This window comes from Centrocercus urophasianus, unplaced genomic scaffold, assembly GCF_019232065.1.
Source record: "Centrocercus urophasianus isolate 14NV4802_14NV808 unplaced genomic scaffold, USGS_Curo_1.0 seq_30, whole genome shotgun sequence".
NCBI classification, from domain to species: Eukaryota; Metazoa; Chordata; class Aves; order Galliformes; family Phasianidae; genus Centrocercus; species Centrocercus urophasianus.
The window spans coordinates 3,360,835-3,371,731 of record NW_024884867.1 but is presented as its reverse complement, the minus strand read 5'-3'; the positions used below and the strand labels follow the sequence as shown (position 1 = coordinate 3,371,731).

The 10,897-nt window shown below is 51.7% G+C and overlaps 1 protein-coding gene across 1 annotated transcript; it reads right to left on the bottom strand.

Moving 5' to 3' along the window:
• Nucleotides 1-3,383: 3,383 nt before the first annotated feature.
• Nucleotides 3,384-9,098, bottom strand: MLEC (malectin). Its single transcript, XM_042829239.1, has 5 exons — nucleotides 8,906-9,098; nucleotides 5,884-6,062; nucleotides 4,373-4,549; nucleotides 4,154-4,211; nucleotides 3,384-3,686 (listed from the first exon to the last, which is right to left on the bottom strand). The coding sequence occupies exons 1-5, from the start codon at nucleotides 9,096-9,098 to the stop codon at nucleotides 3,457-3,459; spliced, it is 837 nt and encodes a 278-aa protein (XP_042685173.1). The 3' UTR covers nucleotides 3,384-3,456.
• Nucleotides 9,099-10,897: the final 1,799 nt, after the last annotated feature.

Here is a 10,897-nt window from a genome sequence, read left to right as displayed (position 1 = left end):
CTTATTCAAATGGACTTTTATTCAAAGCCCGACACAAAGGCACCAAAAAGATGGGAATTCATTTGGCTTTCTGCTCCCTGCCACCTGGGATACCCAAAAGGGTCCGAGCTGTTGTTGCAGGTACACACATACAGACATGAAGAACAGCCTGCATGAAGGTAGCAAAACACAGAGCACAAGCTGTGAGACAACTGCCAGCTGTGCCTCTGCATCCCCAGCACAGAGCGGAGAGGCTGATAAGGGGTAATTCAACCAGCACTACCCCAGGGCTGGATCCAGGCCCAGAACATCAGCAGCAGCATCGCCTCACCTTTACTCAGGGGAAGCTTTATTCACATTGCCCTACCTGCCCCTCTCTGCACAACTACTCCAACCACCGAGCCAGGCTCTGCTCTGGTCCTGCTTCCCACACTGCTGCACAGAGACACACTCTACATTTGCCTGCTGAGCTCTGCAACAAAGCATGAAGAGCCCTATCTCTGACCACATTCAGTTAAACACTGCCTTGGACATTCCCTCAATCACCCCTGCTGGAGAATCACAGCCAGCCCAAATGTTTCCTTCCCCATATCAGGCCAGGTACTTTATCACACCCATCTGGCTGGCTTGCAGGTGCCAGACGGATGACAAGGAAAGCCAGACTGAGCGTGTCCTCCCCATACTGTCCTCCTGTGTCCCCACATGGTTTGTTTGATGGCTCTGTCTGAGCCAGACCTGCCATGACAGGATGGACCAACAAAGAAAACCACTCACATCACCACGAGGGATCAGGAACTCCCTGGTCACATGGAGAGTTAACACCAGCTCCACTGCAGTGACAAAAATGCATAAAGCCAGAGCCAAAACAACTAAGCTGAAGCCAAGAAGACTGAACCATTTCTACTCCATATTCCTATTCAGATGAGACAAATTCATTTGAACTGAGAGAAAGCAGAACACAACAGACCAAACCCCACACAGCTTTGCCTTAGGGTGGCTGATGGCACCAATGAGGTTCCCTGCTTGGCAAGAGGCAGGGATAAAGTATCCTACAAGAGTAGGGCACACCTACACACACAGCCCTGTTTTCATGCTCTGCTGCAAGGTGCAGAGATTACCAGGGCAGCAACAAGAAGCTGAGTGACTTCCTGATGGAAGGATGCTAAAAAAAAATAATAATAATAATTTAAAAAAAAAAAAAAAAAAAAAAAACAAAACCAAAACAACCCAAAACCTACAAGGCTTGGAGAAGAACTGCTCCTTACAGAGAAGACTGCTTTCAAATCCAGGTTCTTTGCTTAACAAATCAGGGCATTTTATGCTTCTCAGACTGATAAAGATCTAAATGTCTCTATGCTCCAGTTAGAGCAATCCAAAAAACACCAGGGAATCTTTGTAGGCACTGTCACTAAACAAAACCCAGCTCCCACTGAAGACTTGTATAAGCACTAGGATTTTAACAGCACCTACAAGATGAAGCAAACAACTTCAAGCTTACTGTCCTTTCATCCCTGGGTTTGCTGTTAAGATCTGCCCTCTCTGAAGTCTGTCTTCTCCTTCTGTGTGTGGTAGGGACTCTCTTGCATGAATAGAAATAGCCAGTCTGGAGAAGCAATGGGAGGGAAGTTCAATTGTTTGCTTTTCAGCACTCAGAATGGCTGTCAGGCCCATTGCAGTGATGTATGCTACCAAAAAACAGCCAAGGTTCAGTGCCACTGCTGCCGACATTAGCACTGTGACACCTCGAGCTCCTGTTTCAGGGTCCATGAGCTGACAGCTCACATCACAGCTTGAGGGCTATGAAAAAGTAAAGGCTTCAGCTGCTCTGGTCCAGCAGAAAGGTTGTCCCTCAAATCCTGACCCTTGTCAGCTCAAAGAAAGTCTGAGCCACTGCACAGCATCAAACCTGAGAACAACTGCTAGGAAAACTCAGGTGCAGGAAGGAGCAGCAGCAAGGACATGGCTCAGAGCAGCTGTACCAGGAAGAGAGCACTTATAAGAACAAGACAGCATGAGGTAAAGCTCACCAGGACTGAAGGTGAACCAGCCCTACCTGGCCTAAATCCTTCTCCTGAACACAAACGCCTCCTTGACCACATCAGAGGCCAAGAGCATGGGAACCAGCTCCTCAGGGTCAGCAACTCCAGGCCAGAAAGTGCAGGGAGGGCTCAGACTAGCAGTCAGGCACAGACTCTACATGTGGAAGCAGAAGCCTCTTGCAGAAAGATCCCTTGGGGAAGGTGGGTGACCCGGCTCATCAGCCTGTCACCAAGCAACAGGGAAATCGATGGGCCTTGTCTCCAGTGTTCTGCTTGCTTCCAGATCTCTGGAGAGTAACAAATCACCTTGTGCTATCGTACTGAAATGTTGGATGTCTGCCCCTTGATACGCAGAAGGTTGCGCTGAGGGCAGATGCTAACCAGCTCTGCACTTCTCACCACTGCAGGCAGGTCTGGTCTGTTCAACAGGGAGTGAAAGCTCTCAGGAGCATCCTCAGGGTTGCTCCACTCTGTCCTGTGTCACAGGGCAGCAGGGGAACTCATTGGTATGAAGCTGAAGGAACAAGGACCTCCTCGTTAGGCCATTTGATTCTCAGCTTCTTCTGATGACAGGTCACTTGCTAAAAGGGGCAAAATAAGAAACTGGGCTTAAAATGAACCTTTTAAAATAAAACAATACTAAAGGAAACAAAAGCCATAATCAATACAGAAAACAAGTGCATCTGATCAGATGCAAACATCAGCCTTTTGCAGGCTACAGCGGAATCCCTCTGCAATGGATCTAACATTACAATTGTCAGGCTAGGAAAGTCTCTCCCAACTGGTGCAGCAAATCAGGCCAGATAAATTCCTCCTCTCCTGGCACAGTCCGCACTCTTAGGAAGGGAAACATCCCCACAGAGGCTGAGTGGCCAGCTGGAGCCTCAGTATCTTTACGCAGGTGAGTACCATACATCGTGTTGCACATTCAGGGAGATGCTGAAGAACCAGCCCTTGTTCTCCATAGTTGCTAGTCACCCAACAGCACCACAACACTTCCGTGCTCCTGGACAAAACACGTACCCAGGCCTTGTCTTAAGAGCTGCTTCCCGGCTTAGGGAACTGTATTCCACCCAGCAAAGGCAGAGATCTTGCAGCACGCAGCTTTCTTTCATTATGGGATGTGGCCCAGGACTGCTACCATCAGCTTCTGATAGCCCAACACACAGCCAGCCAGGACTCAGTTCACTCTTGGATGCCTCAGGGAGGATCAGAGGCTGCACATGGTGCGACGGGGAAGGCAAGGGCCTTGCTGCTTGCTGGCAAGGGGAAGGTAAGCTTCTTCCTCTTACCTGGACCTGCTATTCATTCCAAGTGAATCACCTTTTTTTGTTTGTTTGTTTTCCTTAAATTATGAACAATATGGAGAAATTGAAAGCAACCGTGTTTGGTCCAACTCCTTCCCTCCCAGCCCCTTGGCTGATGCTCTGTAGGGCTCTCACAACCGGCAGAGGCAGAAGAGGGTAGGAATGAAGACACCAAAGGCCACCAATATAGGGAACATGAGGCTGCTGTTGTCTGAGGCATAGGGGTTTGGTGTGCGTGGGCCTGATTGAACCCGGTTCTTATTTGCCTGTTTTTTAACGCTGGAGCCATCATCATATTCATCCTCATCGTCGTCGTCCTCTTTTTTCTCCAGACCTGGGTGTGGTTGCAGCTTTGGAACATCTGTTGAACAAGAAGAAAAGTTACAAGGAGGCAGGATGTAACCCAGGAAACCTCCCTGTCCTCAGAAGTGAGCGAGGAAAACAAAGCTCCAGGTAAGAAACACGTAACTACTATCTAAAAGAACCCCATAAATTACTTGTTTGCAGGACTGCTGCTAACATACAAAGCTAGAGAGAATTCATTTGCAGCTATAACTTAAGACCAACTAGACACGTTCCTTTCTTCTCTACTCCATATGCAAGAAGTCTTGTACCAAATTTGTGTTACTTATTCTGAAAATGACAGCTTTGTGCACTTACAGAGGGGAATGCTAAGACACCTATCTCATTCTGCACCCTGTGGGAATGTGCTGATAGAGAAACAGCCTTGGCAGAGGTAGCTCAGAAAGAGCTATGATCTCATGGTCTGAGAAGCAGCAGGCTGATCTCCAAAGGGAAAGAGCCTTCTGGCTCAGAAACTATGCTCACCTTCCACTGTTCCTTGCAGGATATACAGGGCACAGATTTTCGGATTGTCATAGTAGCCCTAGAGAAAGTGAAGATGGAAGTCAGAGCTACAGCATAATTCAAGAAACAATCTCCCCACCTACTACCATCTTCCCCACCCCCAGCACACAGCTGCATCACGTGGCTGGGAAAGAAAAGGGAAAAGGAAAATAAAGGCTCTGGCCAGCAAAGCCTCGTTACCTTTACAAACTCAATATGAAGCTTTCCTGTGAACGTTGAAACCTCTCCCTGGACACTTAGTTTTCCCTTTTTGATACTCATGGGAATGATCTCATCATGAGCTGTGCTATGTCCAACTCTGTCAAAAATGTCCAAGTCCTTCACCACCACGTGGCCATTCAAGCGAACATCAAACACCTTCAGGGCGGAAGAAACGACAGTGTCAGAACAGATTCAGGCATGCAACAGTTGAAAGGGGAAAACCAGAAAGCATTGCAACATGCACTGTACCACCACGCATTCTCCACTCCCTTGAGAAGGATTCAGAAGCCAAAAGCATCCAGGTAAAGACACTGAGGCATTAAGGTTGCTTTCAGATACCCTGAAATTTGCCTCTTACTTCTAACATAATTCCTGCTGTTCAAAACTGAAGACAACACAATTCTGTTCTGTTTTTCATCATTTCCTTTCACAGCTTTCCATCTGCTGGCTGAGGACCTGCTCCTTCCCTAGGGAGGCTGTGGCACACCATACCCAGGGAATGAGGCCATTTCTAACAAACAGCCCCAAGCAAAGCAGGGAACAGGAAACAGTCTGGTGAAGCTACTGACAGGATGCAGGGTTTGAAGGAGATGAAGTGATCAACTGCTAACCACATCTGAATTCAGAGTGAAAGTCCTCCTCGGGGCCTTAATGACTCAAACTTCATGAAGCACCTGGGGAATCCCAGCAGAACCCCATGACAGAAGAAAAGCCAGAGATGTCTCAGCTCTTCAGCTTAATCTGAGACTGTTTGTTGCATCCTTTCTGTAAAGCAGCCCCATAGTTCTGTTCCCTGAAATACTTCTGTCAGAATGGCAGTACAGTGTTTAAGAGGAGCTCTAAAGCAGCTGACAGAGTGAGGGTAAAGCCAGATTGAAATACACGTTTCTCTTCCAATTTATCACAGGGCATTGGACTCTTTGTGCTTTTGCTTCCACATCTTTACAAGAGGGATTTCAAAAGCAGGCAAGGATTATTGATCTCCAGAGAGCTTTGATGAGGGGTTGAATTTAACTCTGTGCCTACAGTGTCAATTTGAACCATTATCAGTTATTACACTTGTACAAACTGCTTCAGTAGTTTATTTAACCCAGATCACTTTCCTGATTCAGTATGTGCAATACTTGCTCCACAACAGGCACGCAGTTGCATCAGACACAAGCAGCCAGGGAAATGGCAAAAACACTTCTCAAACACAGCACAGCCTAAACAGATCATAAAAACCCAATGCTACTTATGTGATGTTGCACATGTTTGTTTGAACACTCTCGTAATGCAGTTTGACAGGTCAAACGTGTATCTGTCATGTGGAAGAGGGTTCCATGTATCAAACCACTCTCTTATGAGCTCCACAGATGAAGTTAACCTGTAGTGTCTCACTTCACTTTCTCCATGCAAAGCATAAAAAACAGCAGAGGCAACCCAGGCACACACAGCTTTAACTATCAAAGAGACAGGAAAGCTCAGAGCAGCACAGAGCTGCTGCTTACCTTCTGTTGAGATTGTGCAAAGTAGACCTCTGCAAACTTCAACACCAACACGTAGTCACCCTCTTCTTTGATGGGAACTTCATAGCCAAAGGTTTCCTCATTGTAACGCTCTGTCTGGTACAGGATCTGATCTTCTGCATTGGACCGCAGGATTGGTAGCTTCATACCATAGTCAGAAGCTGTATTTCAAGCACAGAACAGTTCATTTGGTTAATTTCTGAGGAACACGAACAGATGCTTTATTTTCTCTTAAGTGCTTAATTGCACATGGCCTTAGCACTCACTGCCCTAGTGAGACCCATTCTCACTCCTTGCTCTGGTCAGGAGAAGGCACTACTGGAGCAGAAGCAGCCAAAATCCCTGAACCTGGGTCCTACAGAAAAATGGGCCTGGACCTGCTGCAGTCCCAGAGACAAAACTCACTCACAGTTTCAAAAAGAAGAGCTGGTTTCACATACAGGGCGCAGAGCCAAAAGACTTGGCCCCAGACTCCTGCTTCAAAGAGGAAAAACGCCTGAAAATGTTTTTACAACATTTTCAAAGTATAAACTCTGAGTACAGAACCTAAGCAGTCACTTCAGGACTGACTACAGTCATTCATTCAGCAGGTTTGGAGTTAGCAGGCAGTGGCATTAGGTTTTAGAGACTCACCCTCCAGCAGTAAAAACCTGGGGGATGGCAGAAGGGTGAAAAGCAGCAGATAAGACTTACGAAACCCTTTCTCCTCACCACAGGCAGGCAGTGTGTGTCAGCTTGAAGAAGGAAGCAGGAAAAGTACATAAGGGTTTCAAGAGTAGCTCCATCTCACAGCCACTCAGCTGAAACAGGCACCAACTGCGGGCTGAGCCCCCTAAGAAGGGTTCAAACAACACTACCAACAGCTGAGAAAACAACAGAAATCATAACATTGCCTCTTCTTGCTCCCTACGTCATCACCTCTCAGGCCACTCTCAGGAGCTCTCACCCTGACTTGGCATTCTGTTGTGTTACTGTGTAAATGCAAACTGATGTGTGCCTTGAGAGCTCAGAACAGAATAATGCCTCAGCAGTGCAGGAGGGAAGGCTGCAGGCACCCAAAGCCCACTGGCACCTCGGCCAGCAGAAGTTGATCCACACCAAGTTATCTACTGACACTTGCCATGTCCACCCCTATTTCCATGGGAACAGACACTGCGCTGGCCAAGACAAAGCAAGAACTTCTAACCCAGAACATATTGCCAAAGATGGAGCCAATGCAAACGAGCAAGAGGAAATTAATGCCAGTTCTTCATCTCCTGTTTCACACGCAGCTACTCAGACAATATTACATGCTGCTGCTCTTTGCCACTCCAAGCAGGGCACAAAGACTGGAGGCTCTGATCAGCAGAAATACAGCGGGTGAAAAGTTTAACCTGTCCTCCCACACAGACATCTCCAGCCAGCTACAGATTACAGCAGTCACAAACCAAGGGCTCCACAGAAGTCAGCTCCTATCAGAGGAAAGCCTGTGCATAAAGGAAGCCCATTAATAGCCAAGAAGGTAACTGGAGAGGAAGAGCTGTCACCCAGAGGACTGTTGACACAGCCATGAACGCGAGTTTGATTTCCCAGTGCATGAGGTGTGCTCAGGGGCAGCTCACCAAGAGGCAAGTGCACGCATTACTGACACGTAATTGCTATCAACACATTCTGTTCCTCAGGGCTCAGCATCTGGGACTGAGGCTCCAAAAGCCCAGAGGTGAAGCGCTGCCCCACATCCTTCCCTCCCAGCCCGCCACGTACTCCCAGTCAGCCATTACATGCCGACCAAACAGAGAAGCCTGGCATGAACCAAACAATTGTGCAATAAAAAGCCATTGAAGGAAACACACTTAATAGCTCAAAGGGGTAAAGTCTTCTTGGCCGTGCCTGGCACCATTGGCTAGAGCAGGCTTACTGACAGCCTGCTGTGTTCAGAGAACACGGGCTTTCCCCAAAGGAGGAGCAAGCCACAGCGTGCTCAGAAAAGACCCTTTTTTCCTCAACTCAGAAATAAGTCCACCAGGTCATTCTTCTTCTGGTCACACACGAAAGGCGAAAGGCGTGTGGAAGGAGCTGAGCCATCCATCCTGATCAGCACCTCAGGGCACAGGATGAGAAACTGAGAACCCTATTAATATTTAAATGTGACCTCTTCCACACAGTGTGCAGAGGGCTCACCGTACAGCACGGTGCTGCTCCCCACACAAGGTCCCAGGGCACAGAGCAGTCCTTGCAGCCCTCAAACACATACACACAGAGAACAAACAGCTCTCTGCGCTCCTGCACTCACCTGCAAGCGGCAGCAGGAGCAGCTCAGCATTCATGGATCGACAGAGATGCGGTTCACTGATTATGAGAAACGGGCAAAACTCAGACAACCTGGGGGGCTTCGGGGGAAGTACAGCAAGGTAACCCAGTGTGACAGCAGCTCCCCAGCCGCTCGCAGACAGAAGCTTCCAGCGATTAGGGAGCAGCAACGGCTGAGAACGGCTCCTCTGCTCCTGCGCTTCAGCCTCTGCCCCGTCCCTGCCGCTCACACGGCGCTGCCCGGCGCGGGGCAGAGCTGCAGGAAGACGGCGCAGCAGCGCGTGCTGGCAGAACTCGCTGTGGAAACTGGGGTCTTGCAGTGGAAAAAAGGCAAACGGGAGCCAGGCGGCTGCACGCTGCCGGTTTGGCTGCCTAAGCGTTCACGTCACCTTCCCAGGCGAAATTCCACTCCGCTCCACGAGGACCGGGGAGGCAGGGGGAGGCAGAAGGGCAGCAGAGCAACGCCCGCCAGCCCCGCACCACGACGGCCCGCAGGCCGCGCTCCCCCTCGAGGCCGACAGCGCCCGGCACCGCAGCCCCGCGGGGACGCGGACGGGGCCCTCAGCGGCGGGGCTCGGGGCGGCGCTGCGGGACGCGGGCCCGGACGCCGCCGTTACGGACGGGCTCCGCCGAGAGTAGAGGTCCGGGCCCGGCTGCCCGCCCTCCCCCGACCCACCCCCCCCCGGAACCGGCGGCGCGGCCCCCCCGGCCTCACCTCGGCCCACGCGGCCCTCGAGCGGGTCCTTGCGGAAGTGAATGCCGTTCACGTCCACATGGGCATCGCCGCCCGCGTTGACGGCCCAGACCACGCTGTCGGCGAGGCCGCCCGCCGCGCCCCGCAGCAGTGCCGGCAGCAGCAGCAGCAGCAGCACCGGCAGCGGCGCCCCGCGCGCCCCGGCGCCCACCATCTCGGGCTCCAGGCGCTGCGCCCGCCGCCGCCCGCCCCTTCCTGCTGTCGCCTGGGGGCGCCCTAACCCGCTGCCGGGGCGGGCCGAGCGCAGACCAATCCACAAGCCGCGAATGGAATATTAAATTTACGTCCGTTTCCTATTGGACGGCCTCGAGACGTCATCTGCATATTCATGACGCGCGCGACCAATGGCGAAAGGGAGCGGGAGAGTAGGCTCGATCAGGAGGCGCGGGGATGGCGGCGCAGCGGTGGGAGGCGTGACCGGCCGGAGCGCAGCGGCGCTGAGTGGGCCGAGCGGGGAGCGGAGCCGCCGACAACGAGCCGGGACTACCCCGGGCCGGTACCGGCTTTCCCGGAAAGAACAGCGGCGGCACAAACCACAGCGACAGCACGAAGCGCGGCCTCAGATCGACGTGCCGCCGTGCGCCTGAGGAGGAGCCGCGCCCACTGCGCTCCGCCAATCACGGAGCTCCAGCGCGGCCCGAACGCGAAGTATTGTGGGACGGCGGGAAGCGGGAGCTCGGCGGGTTGCCGGGCAACGGCGGGGAGCGGCGCGGGGCTCGTGCGTCCCCCGGGCGGGCAGCGGGGCCGCGGGGCGCGGCTGTTCAGTGCTCTGCTTCCCTTCCTTCTGAGGGCTCGGCCTTTTTAGCTAGCGAGGCACTGAGCGTTGCAACACCTCCTGCTAGGAGCAGAGCACGTGCCAGTAACTAACCTGGAAGATGGTTCGCCAATAATTGGCGAGCTGGCTTGAAGCAAGAGGGGTTAGCGGAGCAGGGAGTGAAATCGGGCAGGAGGAGCACTTGTCCTGCCACCAGCAGAGCAAGGTGGGTGTGCTGTGATGACCTGCACCCGTGATGTCCCACGCCGCTGCCACATAATTGCTACCTGCAGCCACTGATGGCCTGGATTGCACCCCAGAGGCTCTGTGTGCTGCTGCTAATCCATTGAACTTCCCGGTCCCTCGGTTCAGGCAGGATTTAAACCAGTAACCTACAAGTGAAAGGCTCAGGGTTGCTGTCCCAACCCCTTGATCTCCCTGTCACCTGGCAGCTGTGCTGAAATCACTCCCAGTTGGGAATTAGGCCCACCTGGTCTGCAGCCCTGCTGATCCACATGTGGGACGTGTGTTTTGGATATTAGCCATTTCCTGCAGGAAAAAGAGATCAGGATATCTAAAAGGAGCGATGGAGAAATGCGGGGCAGAAATAGACCTTGTGGCTGCAACAGAGAAGAGATATCTGAGAGGTCAATATGAGCCAGCCTCACTGCCGGGCCAGATCCAAGCCAACTGCATGGATCTGGTGTGCCTGGAGGGACCTGCTCTGCCTCGTTGTCTGGAGCTATTTGGAAGGCTCCCTAATAGGGGTTTGAAGATGAGAGCGAAAGGATTATCTCTGGAATTAGATTATTTAAATTGGAGCTTTAATCTCTGGCCCTGTCAGCACAAGAAAATAAGAAAACTCCCTAGGATTATTTGGGTTTTGTTATGCAAACAAAACCAGCAAGAGCTTGTGGTAGGACAAAAATAATGCTTGGAGACCTGCCCTGTTTGACCTGTTTGATGTATCACGGGAAGACCTGGCAGGAAAGAGCTGGAGGTCATGTAGCAGAGGCTTAGCTTTCCTCGAAAGCAGCTGTGGCTCCAGGACTGCCAGTGGCACAAAGGTGCCCTGTGACCACCCCTACCCCATGCCAGCACGCCAGTGCTTCTGGGGAAGACATATACAGCCCTGCCAGGTTGCAGACACAGGAACCCATGTAAGTTAGCAGGGAACATCTCCATCCACTATGACACTG